Raw genomic sequence first — 21,619 nt, 5'->3', positions numbered from 1 at the left:
CCAGCTTTGTGCTGGACACTGGGACACTGGTAATACAGCCCCTACCCTCCCTGCGCTTACCCTCCAAAGGAGAGTAGAGGAAAACCAGGAAAGAATCAAGACCATTTCAGAACGTGGGAAAAGCCGTTAGGAAAATAAAAGGACGCTGTAATGGAAAGAAAGAATGTGGCCGAGGCTGCGGGCTATTTAGGCGGGCCACAGGAGCCCTCTCTGTACAGCTAACAAACTTAGGCTCAAAAGACAGGCAAAGAGCTTAGGAAAGAAGACCTGGGCCGAGGGGAAAGCCAGTGCAGAGGCCTCAATGAGGGCAGCACTTTCTAACCTTCATTTTCCAGGGGAGGAAACTGGCTCCCGGCATTTCAGAAACCTGTCAAGGGCAACCCAGCAAATGTGGGGCAGAGCCAGGTCCTGGACCCAGGGCCCCCCACACAGGTGAACAGAAGCATTTCCTTTTCTGCTCTGATCTCTGAGGGTGAGCATGCACAGCCCAGCCCCAGGCCAGAGGTGGGAGCAGAGATCACATTGCTTCCAGGTAAGCCATGGGGGCCTCAGTCGGGAACCCCTTGCTTCCCAAGCCTGTCCTGGCAGAAGCACATGCTGTCACATGATGCCTCCCGCAGCACGCATTCCCACCCCGGGTCAGGCTGTTTATCCCTTCCTCAGGAAGTTCATCTGAAATACACATCTCGTGACGGCCTTTTGGCTGCACTAAATCTGTTCCAAGCCTTGCAGCCGGAGCAGCAGCTGAGTAACTGGAAGGGGGGACACGGGGAGAGAACAAACGCATTTGTAATTTTTAGAACAGAGCTAAGAATAAAAGAAGGGTCAAAAGAAGAACTTGACGTGGCCAGCTCAGCTCAGCCCTGGGGCTAGGGGCCTGGAGACTGTGGCTCTGGCATGTAATGAAGGCTCACCTGGCTGCCCCCATGCCCTACCTGCCAGCCTCCCGGGCACTCGGGCCAGACGCCCAGTGTTGGGTTCCCAGAACAATTTGTCCCATCTGATGGTGAGTTAAGATGTGGGAACTCGGGGCCCAGTGGCCATGTTTGGAGCTGGTCACACAGTGCTCTGCCACTGACAGAGTAACCCTGATCAGATTGTTCCCCATATCTAAATCTCATTCCCTTTCTCACAGAATGGCAAGATATGGCCCCTGCTGGTGTCCCCTGCAGGGCTCCAGGCAGGCCACGCCTGGAGTAGTGACGACAGCACCTAGCTCTGTGCCCTAGCAGCCGTTAGGGAACAGCCGGGTTGTTGAATGAAGGAATGAATGAACCGAACAATGAACAATGGCGGGAGACTGGGTTCTTCCGTGTCTCAGAGGCCAGTGTCTAGAGGGAAGCCATCCAGAAATGACATCACCAGTGCTGGATGGGATGAGAATTCCCACTCTTTCCCAGGAACTGCAGTAAATGGCCCAGAATTATTGTGAATTTTCACATAGATCAGAGCTGAAAGGGCTCAGGGTGATGTAGTGACCAGGCGTGTCAAACACGTGGCACCATACCACTAGGTGACTGTGGTGCTGGTGGCTTCCATGCCAGTTTCTCTCTTGACACAGGGCTCCAGGCTACAACTACCAATCAATCGTGGTCGGTGCTGCCGAGACAACCTAGCTGCTACTCTTTGGGCTGGAGGGGCCTGAGACCCCAGGAAACAGATCTGACAAGGTCATTAAGCAAGTCAGGGATGGGGTCAAGGATGAGAACCTGGAACTTAGAGAGCCAACAATGGTTTTCCAAATGCCAGGCCCAGAGCAGAAATGAGTAGGAAATGGCAGAGACCTCAAGAAGCACCAACCAGGTTAGGTGAAAATAAAAATGACTAATGAAAGCCCACTCCCCAAGACTGCTCAGCTTGGGAACAGGCCGGTGGGGCTAGAGGCACAGAGTCAGCTGGGAAGAAAGGCCACACCTGCCAGGCCAGCCCAGCTCCCTCCAGATGAGGCCATCCCATAGGAACCCTAAGTTAACACATCCCAGGGAGCTGGCCACCCTCTTCTTTTTTCCCTGGGCCCATTAGCTCAGCTCCCCCTGCTCCGCTTAGAAGCCGAGTGCAAATTAATGGAGAGTTAATCAGCTGAGGAAGGATATTAATAGACCCAGCCCCACCCCCAGCCTTCCTGAGCTGATGTCAAGCTGGAGGAAAAGGAGCCTTCGAGACATGTGAGGGAAATGCTTCACTGGGGAACTAGAGCGGCTTGAAGGAATGGCTCAGAACAGCCTTTGGGCTGTCAGGGCTAAAAGAACTCCTGGAGATCCTCCACTACCCAGGGCCTTTCACGGAGGCCAAGAAACTCAGAATTACCTCTCCCCCTTTTTTCTGGGGGAAGGTCCATGAATCTCATCAGAGTCTAAAAGAACTCAGGGACTGTCCTTTGTCCCCAACAGATTAGAAGCTACTGATCCAGTCCATGTTCCCTCTTCACACACACATGGGAAAACAGAGGCCCACCAAAGGGCGCTACCTGCCCAAGATCACTCAGCACAGAATGGTCCAACACCTGCTTCATCTAGAAACAGTTACCAAGTGCCCTTGTGCTCCAGCCCTAAGAACCTTGAGGCACACAGAGAAATGGAACACAATGTCCCTGCCCCCAAAAGGTTGTCAATCTTTATAACTGTAGCTTGTTCTTCACCTTCCCAGACTGTTTCCATAGCAATAGTGCCACTCAATTGTTAGAACACAGCTCGGACGCAGGCAGCCAGGCACGGTGATTCCCACTCGTCTCAGGGGGCCCCCCGATCCCAGCTCAAGGCTTTTTGTTTGGTTTGGTTTGGCTTAAAATAAATAAATAAATATATATATATATATTTAGTTGTTGATAGACCTTGATTTTATCTATTTACATGTGGCACTGAGAATTGAAAACCTGGGCAAGTGCTCTATGGCTGAGCGCCAGCCCCAGCCCATTCAAGGTTTTGATACTGGTTGTGTCTGACCTGTGGCAGGAAAGAAAAACGCTACAATCAGGTCAGTGTGTGAGGGCCCCAGATGAGGATCACATTGTCCCACGGTCTGAAGACACATGTGTACTAGCTGGTCACCACAGAGGAAGCCACTGCCCAGCTGCTTCAGGAGGAGGCAACTCTAGAGCCAGGAGTCAAAGGGTGTGTTCACTGGATGACCATGTAGTAGGCCCTGACAGCGTGCAATGCCCAGGACATGACCCACAGTATGGACACAGACCCCACAGAGTATGACGGCTTCGTGGGGGTGAGGGCGGGCCCTACGCACACCATCAAATGCACAGCAGGTGCACAGGTGAGAAATGGACAGAGCCGGCCTTGGGCAGAGCTCTGCCAGCTGGGAGGACCATCTTCCTCACTGAGCTGGGGCCCAGGGGCTATGCCGGGCTCACTTGGGTCTGAAGCCATTCCATGCAATAGTAGGACTACAGCAGAGACCGCTGGGGGGTCTGGCCAGGAGGAGGAGGGGGGCCAGTGCTGTCCAGGTGAGGACTGTCTCAGGAAGCAGTCAACATGCTCTACGTGTCAGCTCCACGCAACCCGAAAGCATTTTCAGAAGTTGGCCTCCTAAAGAGGGAAGGAGCCACACAGGGAGGGCCGCATCCTTGGTGTTCAGAGAAGAAAACAGAGGCCCCGGATGGAGCCAGGACCTCGGTCCAATCCTGCTGGCTCCTCACGGGTGTGGCAAAGGGGTTCAGTGTAGCAGTGATGGTATGAGCTCCTTGATTTTAGCCTTCTCCCTGACCCTTCCTACTGTGTGACTTTGGGCAAGCTCCTTCATATCATTGAACTTCACTTTTCTCACCTGTAAAAACTTACAGCTAGAACAGCATCAGGGAAAATCCAGACTCTTGGCCTGGTGCACAAGATTGCATGGTCAGGCCCTGCCTACCTCTCCTGCCCTTTGACCTTCACGTGGCTGTCTCCTTCTCTTCCTTGGGAGGCCTTTCCTGACCACCAGCCTGCAGAACCTTTTCTATTCCTGGGCTCATTTCCTCTAGTTCCCTGTCACAAGTGACTGCAGCTGTTTCCTGGTCTGGGGAAATGCCTCCTGCCAGCCTGTGAAGTCCACTGATGGACACGGTGCCTGACACACAGGGAGTTGCGTGATCCTTTCTAGAAGGACTGATAAAATCTGTCAGGAGGACCACCTGAGATGGCGTGTGGCACACCAGCAGGGCCTGTGGCACAAGGTGTGGTCAAGTTGCCACACAGGCACAGACAGCCACATGTCCATTCCCCAGTCTTTACGGGGGAGAAAAATTAAAAAAAAAAAAAAAAAAAAAGAATGAATCAGAAGGAAGCCAGCACCCAGCTTCAACAGGGCCCGGCCTATTTCATCCCCTGCCCTCCATGCCTCACCCCCACACCCACGCACACAGAGCTTGCTTTGTCCCAGGCCACATATTCTTCCACCTATTGTGAGCCCCCAGGGCACGCAGGGTTAAGAGGTCTATGCACAGTGGTTCTTGGCACTGCCTTTTGTTAAGCGTACGCAGTGCCAGTGCCACTGTAGGCCCCACCTGGAAGATGGGGACAGCTGTATTTACAATTGAGAGTTGTCAGGAGAATTAAATGAGTTAATATATACACAGGGCAGTCCTACCACAGAACAGGTGCTCAAGAAATGTGAGTCCTTCTCAGAACGTTCTGGCTCAGAAGGCAGACTGGGTTTGAGTCAAGTTCAGTTACTGACTTAACTCTCCAAGCCTCAGTTTCCCTATCTGGAAAATAGTGGCGCTGCTTCATGGAGGTTCAATGAGACAATGTAGGAAACAGACTTTGGAGCCCCCAGCCCCAGAGGGTGTGGCTCTATGGGAGGCACAGAGGGACAGGTCACACTAGCCGTTACTTTCTTTTTTTGAACCAGAGATTGAACCCAGAGGGGCTTAACCTCTGAGCCACATCCCCAGCCCTTTTTATATTTTTTATTTAGAGACAGAGTCTTGCTGAGTTGCTTAGGGACTCACTAAGTTGCTGAGGCTGGCTTTGAACTCATGATATTCCTGCCTCATCCTCCCAATGTAAGCCATTGGGATTATAGATGAGCACCTCGGTGCTGGCTCTAGCCCTTACTTTCTGGAAGCGACAACACAGGCCAGATAAGTGGGTGAGAACTGGCCCAAGTCAGGTGCAGATCCAGAGGAAACAAGGTCTCAAGAGACTGGGTGGGTAGGAGACTCTTGGCATGAGAGGGTATAGAAGGTAATGCAGCAGGGCCAAGGACCTTGGGGGCAGACAGGAGTGCTGGCACTGTGGTGGGCTGGTGAGGCTGGGACGGCCTACCTGGAAGAGCTCGGAGTCGTCGGGGCTGTACTGGCTGGGCTCAGTCTCAGAGGTCTCCGGGCACCACTGCAGCTCTCCAAAGCAAGTGGCAGAGTCAAAGTCGCTGGCGTCCAGCTGGGAGAGGTCGAGCTCAGGAAAGTCAGCGCAGAGTTGCTCCTCCCCAGAACCCCCACCCTGCGGAGACAGGAAGGAAAAAGACACATCAGAGCTGAGCACAGCTTGACCCACGCAGGGCCTTCCTACACAGGATGCTGCCAACCCAGACCCTTGACCATGGCCAGATTTTGCCAAATGTCCCAAAACTATTAAGATCCACCCCACCCCTCACAATCATCAAATCTACCAGTAGCTAAGCCAGGCCTGGGGGTACAACCTCCCTGGGGCTCTCGCTCCTCCTCCTCTGCACTCCTACACATCCCTCAAGCCCTGCCCACACGGCGCCTCTTTCCTTTTACTGAAACTGTTTTGTTGAAAACTTGACTAGAGCCTGTAAACAGAGTCACTCCTTTATACAGCTGCCCCTACCTTCAAGAAAACTTCTTCTTCTTTTTAAAGAGAGAGAAGAGAGAGAAAGAGAGAATTTTTTAATATTTATTTTTCAGTTTTTGGTGGACACAACATCTTTATTTTATTTTATGTGGTGCTGAAGATCGGACCCAGCGCCCCACGCATGTCAGGCGAGTGTGCTACTGTTTGAGCCACATCCCCAGCCCCTGCAAGAAAACTTCTTAAAGCTAACAATCCTCAATACTAATGAGGAAACAAAATATAGCAGCAATAATAGCTGACATTATTGAATGATGACCAGATTCTGGAGAAACACTCATGTTCTCAGGGATTTTAGAGGGTTATCTGTGATATCTAAAACACACAAGGCCACCCATTTCAGAAGGCAAGAGGCAAATAAAACCATAGCACCCCTGTATCCTGAAACACTGTAGAGAATAAGGCAGATCTATGGATCATCTCCGAGATAAATCAAATAAAAGACTAAGTTGTAGAATATCCACAGGAATATAATCCCACACGTATAAACAGAACGAAACAACAATCAAGCTACAGATGGCTCTATGCAGCATAATAAATATCCAAACACACCTGTCTGGCAGTGGGGGGTGGGGACAAGGGGGTCAGTGGGACTCTGGTAACAGCAGGTGGTCCCAGGACCAGTGACATCAGCATCACCTGGGAACTTGCTATGTCAGAAATAATGCAAATTCTCAGGTGAGGACCAGCCCTACTGAATCAGGGGCAATATACTTTCTCCCTCCATTTCCCAAGTTTAACTGTCACCCACAGAAGGGCTGCAGACTCAGAGCAGCTTTGCTGGGAGGCTGACACAGAAGTGGACACCACAGGGACAAGGAGGGCTGCCTGGGCCCGGCAGATCTGAGTCGAGATTTCCCCCTCCTCAGCCATGAGACTCTGGGCAGGTCCCTTCATCCCTCTGAAACCCAACTGCCTCATCTGCAGAATGGGGACAGAAACAGCAGTACCTGCCTATGGAGCCAAGAGCAACTTACAGCCTGCTCCAGTAGGTGCTCAGTAAGTCAGCTACAAGTAATGACACCAAATAATGGTGACGACAACCACGATGATAAAAAAGGTGTTTCACGGCAGGCAGAGAGGGTGGGACCTGCCGCAGCAAAAAAAGGGAAAAAAAAAAAAAGGCAAATGGGTGACACTTAAGAGAAACAGGTTTTGCTCAGGCCTTTTCCTTAATTGTTCCCACTTACGAGACTTCATCAATTATGAATAAATGTATATTATTAGCTCAACTTGACACAGGAAAAAGGCTTTTATCCAAATTTGGGTCAAATGTCTTAATTGGCATTTTGCAAGAGTCCTGCCTGTACCGGCAACATCATAGCCACGTCCTCACAAGTGGCCCATCTCTGGCTTTCAAGCCAGGCAGCACTGCGCCCAGCAAGTCTCTGTCTACAAGGCCATACCCCACCCCTGCGCCCCACTTGCCCCTTCTTTCTCCAATCCACACACATTCAGCAGTCCTAAATATTAAGTTCTGAGTTACTGTGAGCTGGGCCCTGTGCCAAAAGCTGCAGCCAGGGGTGAAAGAGACACCACTGTCCTCTTGGAGCTCATATGTTGGGGAGACAGGAGGATGATATTAACAAATTATCACTTAAATAAAATGCAATTACAGTTGTATCCCCTTATCTGTGTTTTCAGTTGCCTATTGATCCACTATAGTCTGAAAATATTCAAAAGAAACTTCCAGAAATAAGCAATTCACTAAGTTTTACACGGGGGGGGGGAGGGTGTGCATTCTGAGTAGCATGATGAAATCTTGAGTAGTTCTGCTCTGTCCCATCAGGACATGAGTCATTCCTTTGTCCAGTGTATCCATGCTGTATACACTACCCACCCCTTAGTCACTTAGTAGCCATCCTAATTATCAGATACACTATCACAGTAATGCAGTGCTTGCATTCAAATCCAAGTAACTTATTTTACTGACTAATGGTCCCAAAGTGCAAGAGCAGAGACACTGGCAACTCAGATACACCAAAGAGAAGCCATAGAGTACTTCCTTTGGGTGAAAAGGTGAAAGTTATCCACTTAATGAGGAAAGGGGTGGGGAACCCTATGCTATGGTTGCTAAGATCCACAATACAAATGAATCTCCTATCTATGAATCTGTGAGGAAGGAAAAGAAATTCATACTAGTTTTGCAATTGTACCTCAAACTGCAAAAATTTTGATCACTATGCTCGGTAATGCTTAGTTAAGATGGAAAAGGCATTAAATGTGTGTATGTACGCATCGGGAAAAAAATAGAGTCCATAAAGGACTTGGTACTATCTATGGTTTCAGGAATGTATCCCCTGAGGAGACGCCTTACAAATTGCGACTCCCCGAGGAATAGGTGAACACTTCTGAACCTGGTTGGGAACCTGAAGACCAGAGGGAATTGGAGCTGCCTTACCCTGTGGGTCCCCAAGGCAACCCCAGTCCCCTGCAAGCTCCTGTCTGTCAGCCACTTCAGTTATAAAGCACCATCACTCAACAGCTGCCCCCACCCCAGGAGACTTAGGCAGATCCTCTCTTTTCCTCCTGGAAGCTCTTTTGATTTGTTTGATTTGTTTCTAGTTTTCGGTCATTATGAGTTAAGTCTTCAATATTTGTGTACAAGTCTTTGTGTGGACATATGTCTTTGTTTCTCTTGGGTAAATATCCAGGAGTGGAATTGCTGAGTTATTTGGTAAGTTTATGTATAACTTTGTAAAAATGACAAACTGTTCTCCAAAATGTTGTAGCTCTGAACACTGCCATCGGCTGTAGGAGAGCCCAACTGTTCCATACCCTCACCAAGACCTGGTATTGTCAGTTGTTTTAATTTTAAGCATTTATCCAGGGGGATGATGAGCAAAGGCACTGCAATATACAGACTCAGTCCCTTCCTTTGTTTGATGCCATCTTAGTGGGGAGAGGGGATCTCATTGATATTTCATGCAAGATGGGGAGCAGCGTTCCGGGGAGAGGGACCTGCAGGGCCAAAGACAGTGGGGACTGAGCTGGAGGCGTCAGTGAGGGGAAAGGCAGGTGGGGATGGGATCAGGGAGGGATCATAAGGGATTTGGTTTTTCATTTGTTTGTTTATTTGTTTGTTTTGGTACTGGGGATTGACTCCAGGACCGCTTAGCCACTGAGCCACATCCCCAGCACTTTTTATGTTTTATTTTGAGACAGAGTCTTGCTGAGTTGCTTAGGGCCTAGCTAAGTTGCTGAGGCTGGCTTTGAACTCACTATCCTCCTGCCTCAGCTTTGCTGGGGTCACAGGCATGCACCATCACACCTGGCAGGATTGGGTACTACTCCAAGTGAGATGGGGTGGGGTAGCCCAGAGGCAGGAAATAGCTGAGGCCATTGGAGCCATTCAAGACAGGTTAGGCAGGGGCTGGTCATCACCTAGGGCCCGTGGGACACAAGGGAGGGCCAAAAGCAGAGATACAAGGGTGCTGGGCAGGAGGGGGTCTCCCTAGCCAAAAAAAGTCCCCTCATGATAAGCTCTCTGGGGAGCTCTTTCACTGTGTTCCTGGTTCATCCCTCACCCCAGTTACTCAGAGTGGCTACCTTTGTAGATCTGTTTCCTGCAAAGAACCTTAGAAGCAGAGTCACAGAATCAGACCAGCCAGGTGGCAGCAGCTCGGAGAGGTGACGGGGTAGAGGTTGGGGGTCATGGTGGGCAATTTGGGACGTAGTGACCCTCCAAGAACCAGTTAAAGCTCCAGGCACACTCTCCCAAGATGCCATGTGCACACACAAAATTTATATACAACTTTCAGGCCTTCACAGATGCACCTTAAGAACCTCTGGCCTGGCTGATCTTCACTCTGCAGATATGGAAACTGAGGTTCAAGGAGGGAAATGGATTTGCTCAGGGTCATTAGTGAGTATCCTTCCCTTGAAACCATGCCATGCCTCCTTTACAAAATGATCATAAATGGCCAAGACGACTGCACTTATTGATCACCCATAGGGGCTCGACATACTGCAAGTGTAACCAGCATATGAAAATCAAGAAACCTCAGCTTCACGGCCTTGTCAATTAGGCCTAAGACCACTCTCTGGCTAGAAAGCATCAAGCACTGCATTAATGGTGATTTCTGGCCTTCTCTGTACTGGAGAGGCTTTTGAAGGGGTGCCTTGAGTGACCCAGTTCTCTTCAGTCTGCACTGAGGCCTTCTCACCCATCCTGGCTGCTTTCCTCCCACAGGCTCTGCTAGTGGGGCTGGGCAGGCAGTGCAGGACTAATAGCCTCTGCGCTCACGATCCTCCAAGGGCTGTGCTCAGCGCCACATGCGCTTCCTCTTATCAGTCTCAAAACAACCATGCAGGGCAGGTGCTGCTGTCCCCTCGTCACTAGCATTACTAGTAGAGAAACTCCAAGATGGAGTCACTTGTATTAGTTCGCTAGGGCTGCCGAAACAAAGCACTACATCTGGATGGCGTCAACAAAAACATCTTGTGCACAGCTCTGGAGGCTGAAGTTTGAGACCAAGCTGTCAGCAGGCGTGGCTCCTTCTGAGAACCCAGGGAAGGTCTGTGCCAGACCTCTTCTGGACTTTTTTTTTTGGGGGGGGCGGGGGGAGGAGCAGTTACTGGGGATTGAATCCAGGGCACTCGACCACTAAGCCACACTCCCAGCCCTATTTTGTATTTTTTAAATTTAGAGACAGGGTCTCACTGAGTTGCTTAGCACCTTGCTTTTGCCGAGGCTGGCTTTGAACTCACGATCTTCCTGCCTCAGTCTCCTAAGCTGCTGGCATTAGAGGCATGTGCCATGGTGCCCAGCTCTCCTGGGCTCTTTGATGGCAATCTTCTCCTGTCTTTTCACACTGTCTTTTCCCTCTATTGGAATCTGTGTTTATCCAAATTTCCCATATTGGATCAGGGTTCACCCTAAAGACCTCATTTTAACCTAATTATCACTGTAAAGATCCTGTCTCCAAAAAAAGTTCCATTCTGTGGTCCTGGGCATTGGAACTTCAATGTGTCTTATGGGAAGACAACTGAAAAGCCACAGCACCCCAGATGTCAGAAAGGTGAAGCTGAGATTCAAATCCAAGTTTTTTCTCTCCCTACAAGGCCATCATCCACATTCTGTTTCTGAAAATGAGAAGCACCATTCAAGGCCATTTATTCACAGTTACAGATGGGGAGGTAAAACTTCAGACCCAAGCTGGGAATGGCCCAAGTCACATGGCAAGTTCATGGATGAGCGAAATCGAGTCTAGGACCAGAAGCGCTGCACTGTGCCCAGCTCCTACCAGCCTCTCTGGTCTGCTGGTCTCCCTGCCAGGGGTCCCCTTTCCTGGTGCCATGCCTTCAGCAACACCATGCCCCCCTATTTGAAAGGGCTGAAGCTTCCTCAAGCCAGGGAGATAAATGACCCTGGCAGGGGATTAATGGTGTTTCATCCAGACTCTCACATAAGTGGCTTCATTGGAAGCTTGTGTATCTTGTTGGAAATCGATTCCCTGCTTAAGAAAGAATGCATCTTCAGGAAAAATGGGTGGCTCCACTTTCCTGGCTGCAATCAGCAAATGGCCGAGTTGGTGCCTGGTCCAGAGCCGATTCTTAGAATTATTGGTAGAAGGAAGCAAGGAGGGGCGGGAGGGTGGTCCCAGTGGCAGCTTGGGTTCCAGACCTGTCTGGTATTCACCATGTGTCCTGCAGCAGGTCACCTTCCCTCTGGTTCTCACTGTCCCTCTGGAATAGAGAACTTTAAACTAGCCACACCCTCTGGACCCTGCCTGCACACATCTTTCTGGGAGCCACGGAGGCTTTGGGGAACTATTTTGGCAGAACTCAGCATCTAATGAACAGATCAATGAGTGACTTGATAAGTAAATTTCCAGGGGGGAGACAAAGGGCAGAAAGAAGGTCTTGAAATGGGAAGAAACCTAGAAAAGGTGGGCAGAAGGGCAGGCCCTGGCTCCGCTTCTGACCTAAGACTTCAAGATCAAGACATCAGCTTTCACTGCTTGCTTCTTTCTTTCTTTTGATACCAGGGATTGAACCCAGGGGCACTTAACCACTGAGCCACATCCCCAGCCCTTTTTCTATTTTTTATTTTGAGACGGGCTCTCACTAAGTTGCCTACGGCCTTGCTAAATTGCTGAGGCTGGCTTTGAACTTGAAATCCTCCTGCTTCAGCCTCCTGAGCCGCTGAGATTACAGGCATGTGCCACCGCACCCAGCCACTGCCTGTTTCTAAAGCCAAAGTAGTAATCATACCTCTCCCCGGGGCTCTTACAAAGGTCAAGTAACATAGGTTGGGAGCCCAACATGTGTCAGACACACCATGAATGGGACTCACAGATTGCTATGGTCTAAATGTGTCCCCACAGAACTCATCCCCATGGTAACAGTATCAGGAGGTAGGGCCTTTGTGAGGTGGGTGGTCAAGATAGACACAGCCTGGCCAAGTGAGTCTGAGTAGATACCAAGAATGGCTGGAGCGTCCATTGGGACAAGGGGGCTCAGTTGGTTGAGTTCCACTCTAGAAGTACCTTTGCCACTACTTGTGAAGAGCCTGCCTGAAGAGGAAGCAGCACGGGCGACGTGGAGAGAAGAGGGGAGAGGGGGGGCTTCTGACAAAATAATCTGTCACTTGTCACACTTGGAGCCAGCTGTGCTTGAAGCCAGCAATTCTCTGTGCTTTGCCATTAGGAGAGCACATCAATTCCCTTTCTAGATTTCATACCAGTGGGAATTTCTATCACCTATCAATGAAAACGTGATGACTAATTTATCTCTCCCATTAGAAAAAAACAAGATTTCCACTGTCTTCTAAGTTAATACAAAACTGCTAAAGAAGATTCCAGAAGGACAGTAGCAAGAGTAGCTGAGCTTAGTCCCCAATGAAATATTAAACAGTATCATCAGAAATAGGACTCAAACCATGCACATAAAGTAAAACTCCAGGAAAAGTTGAAGAAAGGAGGGGCTCTAAGCCCAGCCTGAAAGGACCAAGCACCAGGAACTCGGAGATAAACCAGGTCACTGGAAGGGCATCCCCTCCCCCATCAAAACTCTCAAGACTAAAACCCTCAGCCTGGCACTCAAGACCCCTTCCCCATGGAAGCATCTGGCCTTGGGCCTACCAAGCCTGGTGATGGTCAGTCCTTTACAGCAGACCCAGCCAAGCAGGTACCTGATCAGGGTTTGGTTTAAGGTGACCCAAGAAAAGGTCCCCAGGTAAGAATGAGTCCTCCTGCCCAGAGAGCAAGATGGGCCGTGCTCAGAAAGAGGCCACTTGGCTGTGCCTGACCTGGCCAGCTGTGAAGGAGCCCAGTCACCAGTGTGCAGCTCCTCACGATAGGCAGAACAAGAGGGAAGAAGCCTGGGTCCTGAACACTGCCCTTGGCCTCTATCTGCCTTGGGGACCCAGAGGACTCAACTTGGAGCTCATCTGGCCTCTGGCCATGTTGGGAGTTCTCTGTTACTTGCAACCAAACCTAATCCTATCAGGTCCCCTCAGACTTTGGTACAATGCCTACCATCTCTTACCCGACCAGCTGGTTGGGTTGAACCAATGCTCTCTGTCCTCCCATCCACATCCTTCAATATATATGGCACCCACCAGCGGGCCTGCTCCCACCAGCTGAGCTGTCTGTGTACCAGGAGCCAGTACCCATTTATTACTACAATCACAAAATTCAATTAAATTGTTTAAACACAGAAAATATGAGGACAAAAGAAGAATTTCTCAATGAAAACTAGAAAGTAGAAGGCTGTGGAAGGATCCAATAAACTTGAGTTGCTACACAAAAACCTGCTGTCAGATTCTTTGTGGATGAGATCATGGTGAAAGATTAGGAGACACCTGTAATCATCTAGAAGGATTCTGCGCTCACACAGCTTGACCAATGTCTAGTGAGTTCTTGGTCTGTTGGCATAAATACTCAAACTGGAAATTGGAGCCCTGGCACTGTGGGTGTGGACCATGCAGGAAAAATGACTTAGAATTTCAATTCTGGCACCACAAAGAGCCCTGTACTGAAAGACCAGCAAAAAAAAAAAAAAAAAGAATGTGCAAGTCATAGGCCTTCATTAAGATGATGTTAGGCATTAAGTTCTGTGATTCAGTGCTTTACCCGACCTTTTCCCAGGAATTCCCCTCCCCAGCCTCCCCCTGACCTCCCAACTACAGTTCCCCTCTCATCAGATAAGAAGGTGCCAATGGTACAGGATTCCAGCCTTCCTAGCACAGGAAATGTAGCCTCAGGCCAGACTCCCGGAACACTGCGGGGTGTGGGCACTGGAATTGTCTGCAGCCGCTGCAGTCACACTTTTAGAGACCAGTATCTTATTTTGCAGATGATGAAATGGAGGTTCACAGAGAGGAAAGGAGGAGTCACCCAAGATCCACACAGCCAGCTCCTGGCAGGCTCAGGACAAACTGGGATCTCCCATGTCTCCTGTCCAAAGCTCTTTCCAAGGCTCAGTGCGGTGGCGCCCACCTGTAATCCAGCGGCTCTGGAGGCTGAAGCAGGAGAAGTGGAGTTCAAAGCCAGCCTCAGCCATTTAGCAAGGTCCTAAAGTCACTCAGTGAGACCCTGTCTCTAAATAAAATATAAAAAAAGGGCTGGGGATGTGGCTCAGGGGTTAAGCACCACTGGGTTCAATGCCTGGTACCAAAAAACAAAACAAAACAAAACAAAAAGAGCTCTTTCCAAAATGACAGTCCACTCACTTCCTCAACCGCTGTGGCCCATATACCCACCTTAGATTCACACCCCCCACCTCACCCCACCCCACCTTAAAAGGTGAGGGAAAAGATAGAAAAGGAAGAGTCCTGGGGCAACCTTATTTTCTTGGTCCTCTTCCTCTCTGCCCCTGTTGCCCCCAGGCAGCCCCCATCCCACAGGGGTCCGAGGCTTGGGGTTACCTGAGGGTGGCGCAGCTCCAGGATAGCCTGGCAGATCCCAAGGCCAGCCTGCTCTCCTCTAGCACTGAGGTCTCAGAGGGCACCCCCTCTCCACCTTTGGCAGCATGGATCCTGGCATCTGGCCAGGCCCAGGAAAGCAATGGTGTTTTTAAACAAGTAAAGGTTGAATTATATTCTGACACAAGTGCAGGGCATTTGGGGGGCTGCGTGCTCTGCACATTGTGTTTGCCTACACTTACAGTCAATTTTAGGCACTTGAACTCAAGGGCCTCTTGAATTCAAAGGCGAGTGTAGGAAAGGCACTATAGCTGCCGAGTGATGGGCAGGTAGAGTGGGCAGGATCCATGCAGCCGGGGCTGGCCCTGGCCCTGGCTCTAACAGCTAGTTACAGGGTGCTCGGGCTCTGCATCTGCAGACCAGCCTCCCGCACGAAGTGCTGTGGGGCCTCAGCCCTGGCCCAGCCCTCACCTCCCCAGACAGCTCCCTTATCATCCCCAATGAAGTGTCGTTCCCACGTGGGCTTCCCCGGCCACTGGACCCAGCTCTGGCTTCCTAACACCCTGCTGCAGTTCCCTCATTTTGCACCTGCCATTCCCTGAGACTCCCTCCACTGGCCCTTTCACTATGTTTTAAACTGTGAGAAATAGCCAGGCGTGGTGTTGCACGCCTGTAATCCAAGGCTTGAGAGGCAGAGGCAGGAGGATTGTGAGTTCAAAGCCAGCCTCAGCAACAGTGAGGCTCACTAAGCAACTCAGTGAGACCCTGTCTCTAAATAAAATACAAAATAGGGCTGGGGATGTGGCTCAGTGGTCAGGGGCCCCTGGGGTCAATCCCTGGTATTAAAAAAAAAAAGTGGGAGATACACATTATACAACATGAAATTGACCATTTTAACCATTTTAATCATTTTTGGCATTAAATACATCCACACTGCTGTTCGATCATCACCAGCATCCCCTCCAGAATTTTCTCCCATTTTAAATTCATCTACTTGTTTATTGTTGGCTCCCTCAACCACACGGCAGAGGCCGTGTCTATCTTGTCCCCTGCTGTATCCCCAGTGCCTGACACACAGTAGGTACTCAATAAAGATGTGCTCAATAAACCTAATGAGTGCCATGTAAATTGTCGAGGGAGTTACACAGAAGCGAAAGAGCACAACGTGGGAACTGTTTCCATACAGCCCCAAGACAAGGTCAATTGCCTGGTAGCCTCAGTTACCAGATAACAATTTCATGTCTTGACAAACTCTATGGGGACAGAACCGATGAGAGCTCCTTTTCTCTCCTGGTTCTAGACCCCTCTGCAAGGTCAAGAATGAAGACATACGATCACATGAGCCACCTGACATCAACACTCCCCGTTTCAACACCTCAGCTCTACCCAAGACGGCATTTTATCAGTGGCTGAAGGGCGGACACAAAAATAGACTGTAGGGATCAGATGCCACCCTCAGCTGCTCTCTGGACACTCAGGAATGGTTGAAAGGCCTTGGGAGGCCTGGGGACCCGGGGCCGGGGTGGGGTGGGAATGCACAGTAGTACACAGGGATCAGAAGGTGAAGCCAGAGTCAAGAATAGAATGCCTTGGGCACCCAAAGCTTCCGTAGTCAATTTTTAAATGCGATATTTTTAAAATAGGCATCGATGCAAAAATTCCATCCGTAATTAATATAAATACTTACATCCTAAATAAAGGCAGGATCAGCACTGCCCCTTTTTCCTTTGGCCTCAAGTTCCAGTATGGCTATGCGTGACACTTGTGTTGTTCCTGCCTTTAAAATTTTTATATTTTGTTCAGCATGTACACATTCCCCTCAATTATTATGTTTTTTAAACACTGAGTTAAAATATCATTTATTTTGATTGCTGAATTTTTTGACATTCCCTTAATTTGCCTGGAGCCAAGTGCCTCTTAGCCTCACCCCGGTCTCCACCTGGGGAAGGAGGAACTGTTTGTCCAGGTGACTGAAATGGAAGTGCACCCTTGGTCATGTCACTTGGGCCTCCGATTCAGTATCTCCACAAAGGGACCTATGAACCTGGACTTGCCATGAGATTGTCCAAGCCAAGTCTGGTGAGGTGTTTTGGGTAGAAAAGTGTTTGGAAAACTGAGTCCTTCTCAAGGGTATTGCATGGCAGCGGGTGCTGATGGTTTTTGAGGAGAGCTGCAGAACATTTGCCCTATTTACAATGGAGTGAAGATTGCTAAATGAATGGTTTGCTTAAGGAGAGTCAGAAATGACAGCAGATCCCTGGTTCTCCTCCAAATCAGGATACCTTCTCCCACTCCCACCTGCTTCCTGAATGAGAAGGAAAGCAGAGCCAGGCACGTTGGTGCGCATGCCTGTAATCCCAGTGGTTTGGGAGGCTGAGGCAGGAGGATCTCGAGTTCAAAGCCAGCCTCAGCAATTTAGCCAAGCCCTAAGCAACTCAGCAAGACCCTGTCTCTAAAGAAAATATGAAAAAGGGCTGGGGATGTGGCTCAGTGGTTAAGCGCTCCGGTTTAATCCCCAGTACCAATCACTCACTCACTCAATCAATCAATCAATCAAGGAAAGCAGAGTTCCGACTGGCCCTGGGAATGTGACATTCAACAGACGAAAGGGCCATCACCAACATTCCAATCACACACTGACAGCCGCTTTCCTTCCTTGCAATGATTTGTGGGGTTTTCTTAAACATGGAGTGTGCCTGGGGGAAGGGTGGAAGCCAGCCCTCCCACGGTGTTAGGTAGATGAAGGTATCTGGTTTGAGTTAATGAGAAAGTTCTGGAAATGGAGACTGGAGATGACTGCATGGCATGGGGAACATATTTATTGTCCCTGTCTCACATAACTTAAAAATAGTAAATATTACATGTATTTTGCCATGGTAAAACAAAAATTTTAAGACGTCTCAGAGACCTAAAGACTTGCCAACCCTGCCAAGTGTGGTGGTGGACACCTGTAATTCCAGCCACCCAGGAGGCTGAGGCAGCAGGATTGCAAATTTGGGGCTAGCCTCAGCAACTTGGTGAGACCCTGTCTCAAAATGGAAAATAAAAGGAGCTCAGTGGTAAAGCAACCCTGGGTTCAGTCTCCAGTAGCACCAGAAATTAAAGGAAAAAAAAAAAAAAAGGAAAAGAGAAGAAAAAAGGTAGCACATTCTCCCAGAGGCCTTCTCCAGGGTGCTGCCGTGTCTGTTCCCTGTCTCTGTTCCCGTGTCTCCGGTCCTGCCTGCCAGGAGAGAGGCTGAGGGAGCCGGGCCAGGGCTGGGCTGCACAGCCCTTGGCCTCTTAGCACTGTTATAAATAACACAGAGAAAGGCAAGAAGGGGGTCCTGGCAGGAGAGTGAAGGTCATGCAGCCCCTTTGTAGCATCTGAGGAAATGTCACGCTCAACAGGCCAGGGAGGTTCAAGCTCCCGTCTTCAGGCTGGTGCTGCCAGGATGACTGTGGCCTTGCTATGGAGCCAAAGCCCTGGGGAAACACGCCTGCCCAGGACGGGCAGCCTCGAGGCGGTGGCTCCTGGGGGTTCTGAGCAGGGAGGGACGGTAGGTCCCTGAGGAGTCCCCCTTCCCAGTGGGCTGGGGACTGGGCAGGCAGAGCCCAGGCCAGGGCTACATACCTGGGTTTGTCAGCCAACACACACTGTGACCTCCCCAGGAAGAGGTGACTCAGCCGTCCTCCCCCACCACTGCCCCTGCAGCTGCACAGCACAGGGACGGCAGGGGACCTACAGCCCCATCTGCTCCGTGGTTCCCATGCTGGGCTCCCTGGGAAACCCTTGCCTGTTCTCCACGCCCACAGCCCAGCCAAGGCCCTGGGCTTTGAACAGGGAGGGTTTAGGAGGGAGTTAATTAGGTTTTGCATTTTTATGAACCAAGAGCCATCCAGTAGAAAGGCATCATACTTCTGTTTAACCTCAGTGAATTCAATAGTATGTGCTTGGCAAAAGCCAAATTTCTGTCTCTTTCTTACACAGGAGAAATAAAGCAATGCATTTTGCATCTGGACTCTATATTTGCACAGGCTCACACACACATACCTATTATTCATACACACTGTTTCATGGGCAATTTAAGAGCTTTATGAGGTTAATTTGACCAAAACCCCAGATTAAACCACCACTTCCCAAGTACACGGCTCCTACCATTCAGTCTCTAAGCAGCTCATAAGAGCCCAGCAAAGTGGGCGCGCCCCCATATTACAGATGGAGAAGCTAAGGCAGGGAGGGGGAGGGGCTAACACGCTTTGCTGAGCTAGAATATGAATCCAGACACAAGTCCTAAATCTATTACTGCCCCCTACTCAGGTTGACCCCAGCAATTAAAGACACTGCAGGAAGAGTTCATACCCTTGCTCTGTGCAAGTTCATGTTCAGTAGACTTAGGAATAATGGAGAGGGGACAAAGTCTTCAAGGTCTTTTTGTACCTTTGGGTGTCTTCTTGGGTTCAGAAAGCCCAGGCCACAGACCTTCGAGGGTTGCCCAAGGAGGACTGGGCAGGGCCTTGCCCACCACCCCAGCACATAAGGCAGGACTGAAACGGGTCCACCCTCCTATGGAGAACACTCCCCTGAGATCACAAAACTTGGAAGTCTTCATGAGGCCCATAAGGCCAAGATCAGGCCACCCCAGGGCCTGGCCTGCCTGCTCACCCACCATCTGGACCCAGCCAGGAGGCCGTCCCAACACCCAGATCCCCCTCACGATGGCTGTGGGTCAGCCTCGGCACCAACTCAGTGACCGGCTCCCCTCCAGAACACAATCCCCGGGACCTTCAGCAGGTGCTCCTTGAACCTTCGTGGGATGTGATGGGGCCACTCCCAGGTCCCCTGGCATCTTGCCTCCCGCCTGCCCCTGCACAGTGTGGGGGAGGGTCCTTCTGCATCTGTGTGTCCCCATGGACAGCCTGCTTCCCTCCTGCAGCCAGATGATGAGAAACACAGACCCACGGGCTCTCAGATAAAGCTGGTGGGAAACAGATTCTCTCTGTCCCCAGCAGGCCCTCCTTGTCATGTGGCCAGTGAGGGCCAGAGGCCAGGAGGGGGTGGGGGGCTCAGCAGGCCCTGCGGCCCAAGGCACTGGCTGCTTCTGGCCACAAGTGGCCGTGGAGTCCACTTGTGCAGAGTGAGAACTGAGCATGCCCAGGAGCCTGTGTCCAGCGACTCAGGGTCCCAGGGTGGGGGGTGGCGTTCCCACACTCCCCGCCCCCAGTCTCCTCACTGCACACTGATGGACAGAGGCACCCAGACTAAGGCAGGCGGGGACACAATCCTACAACGCCTGACTTCACCCAAGCCTGACAGGCCGTAGGCAGGGAGTCAGGAGTCCTCAAACACACCACAGTGAGATGGAGCCCCCCAAGTCCCTGCATGCATGTGACACCAGAATCTACTTTTCTGCCCTACTAGGATTTTCCTGACCCACTGGGATTGGGGATCCTGGGGCTCAAAAAATCCTTTCAGCTCTAAAGTAGACATTCTCCCATTTGTTTCTCACAACAGGGTCAAGGTTAAGCCACTTTCCCAATAGGAAAGCTGAGGTTCAGAGAGGGGAAGTGACTTACCTAAAGTCACACAACTAAATTAAAAGGAAGCATGGGACTAGAATCCCAAGATCTCTGGCTCCTGTTTGAAACAGTAATAAAAAAAAAAAAAAACACTGAACTGGGAATGACAACGCTGAATTCTTTGTGCTAATGGCCCGGGAATGTGGATGGGTCCCTCTACATCTCTGAGCCTCAGTTCTTTGGGTTCCAACACTGGCCAGACTTGGAGACCATGATCAGTCAAATGGGGCCCTGGGACATGGAGGGTCAGCACGTGACATCTGTGCATGATTGAAAGTATGTACCGAGGGGAGGAACCAACCTAGATGCCCTTCAATAGATGAATGGACAAAGAAACTGTGGTATAAATACACAATGGAATACTATTCAGCATTAAAAGAGAATAAAATCATGGCATTTGCAGGTAAATGGATGGAGTTGGAGAAGATAATGCTAAGTGAAGTTAGCCAATCCCCAAAAACCAAAGGTCGAATGTTCTCTCTGATAAGCGGATGCTGATCCATAATGAGGGCAGGCGGGGGGCTGGGGGGAGCATGGGAGGAATGGAGCAACTCTGGATAAGGCAAAGGGGAGGGTGGGGGAGGGAGAGGGCGAGGCAGGTAGGAAAGACGGTGGAATGAGACGGACATCATTACCCTAAGTACATGTATGAAGACACGAATGGTGAGACTCTACTTTGTGCACAACCAGAGAAATGGAAAAATTATGCTCCATATGTATACTATGAATTGAAATGCATCCTGCTGTCATGTATAACAAATTAGAATAAACAAATAAAATTTTTTTTAAAAAGTATGTACCGAGGGACGGAGTGTCTCGATGGTGCATGCTGCAAGGTGGGCAGGTGTGTGGGAGACCTGCTTGCTCCTCACTGAGCTCCTCAAAGTGTGATTCCCCAGAGCAGCAGCCACAGCCTCTCCTGGAGCATGTTAAATACCACAGCCTCTGTGCTGCACCCCAGGCCTCCCCTCCCCATCAGGATCCGCTTGACAAGACCCCCACCCCTGCCGGAACATGCGCACATTCAGGGTTCACAGGCAAGAAGTTCAGAATCAGTGAGACCTAGAGAGCGATGAGGTGCCAGCCCCAAGTCCCCCCAGCCTGCTCTCCCCACCAGTGGAGGGGAGACCACGCTGCACTCCAAGACACCAAAGGCCAGCAGGCCAGCGACAGTGACCCAAGTTGCCTGTTTCTCTCCCTCCCAAGAGGCCGGAAGGAAGGAGACCTCTGCGTTCACTGGGTGTCTGGGAGGCCAGGAAAAGACCCCACGGGGGCAGCAACAGATGGGATGGGGTGGGAGCACAGAGGAAGGAGGACAGGGAAGGAAGTGGGCAATAAAAAATTAAAGCAACTGCAGGGCCCAGGCAGCTCCCAGGAGGCAGGCGACATGGGA

The 21,619-nt window shown here is 50.4% G+C and overlaps 1 protein-coding gene across 1 annotated transcript in view; it reads right to left on the bottom strand.

Annotated features, from left to right (window-relative positions):
- Ppargc1b (PPARG coactivator 1 beta) overlaps positions 1 to 21,619 on the bottom strand; it is a 106,193-nt gene that overhangs the window by 25,608 nt on the left and 58,966 nt on the right. Inside the window, exon 2 of the mRNA XM_026384408.2 lies at positions 5,256 to 5,429. Within this exon, the coding sequence (XP_026240193.2) occupies positions 5,256 to 5,429 (174 nt within the window). The remainder of the gene's footprint in view (positions 1 to 5,255; positions 5,430 to 21,619) is intronic.

The sequence above is a fragment of the Urocitellus parryii genome, chromosome 1 (assembly GCF_045843805.1).
Source record: "Urocitellus parryii isolate mUroPar1 chromosome 1, mUroPar1.hap1, whole genome shotgun sequence".
NCBI classification, from domain to species: Eukaryota; Metazoa; Chordata; class Mammalia; order Rodentia; family Sciuridae; genus Urocitellus; species Urocitellus parryii.
This window is presented reverse-complemented; position numbering and strand designations above follow the sequence as displayed.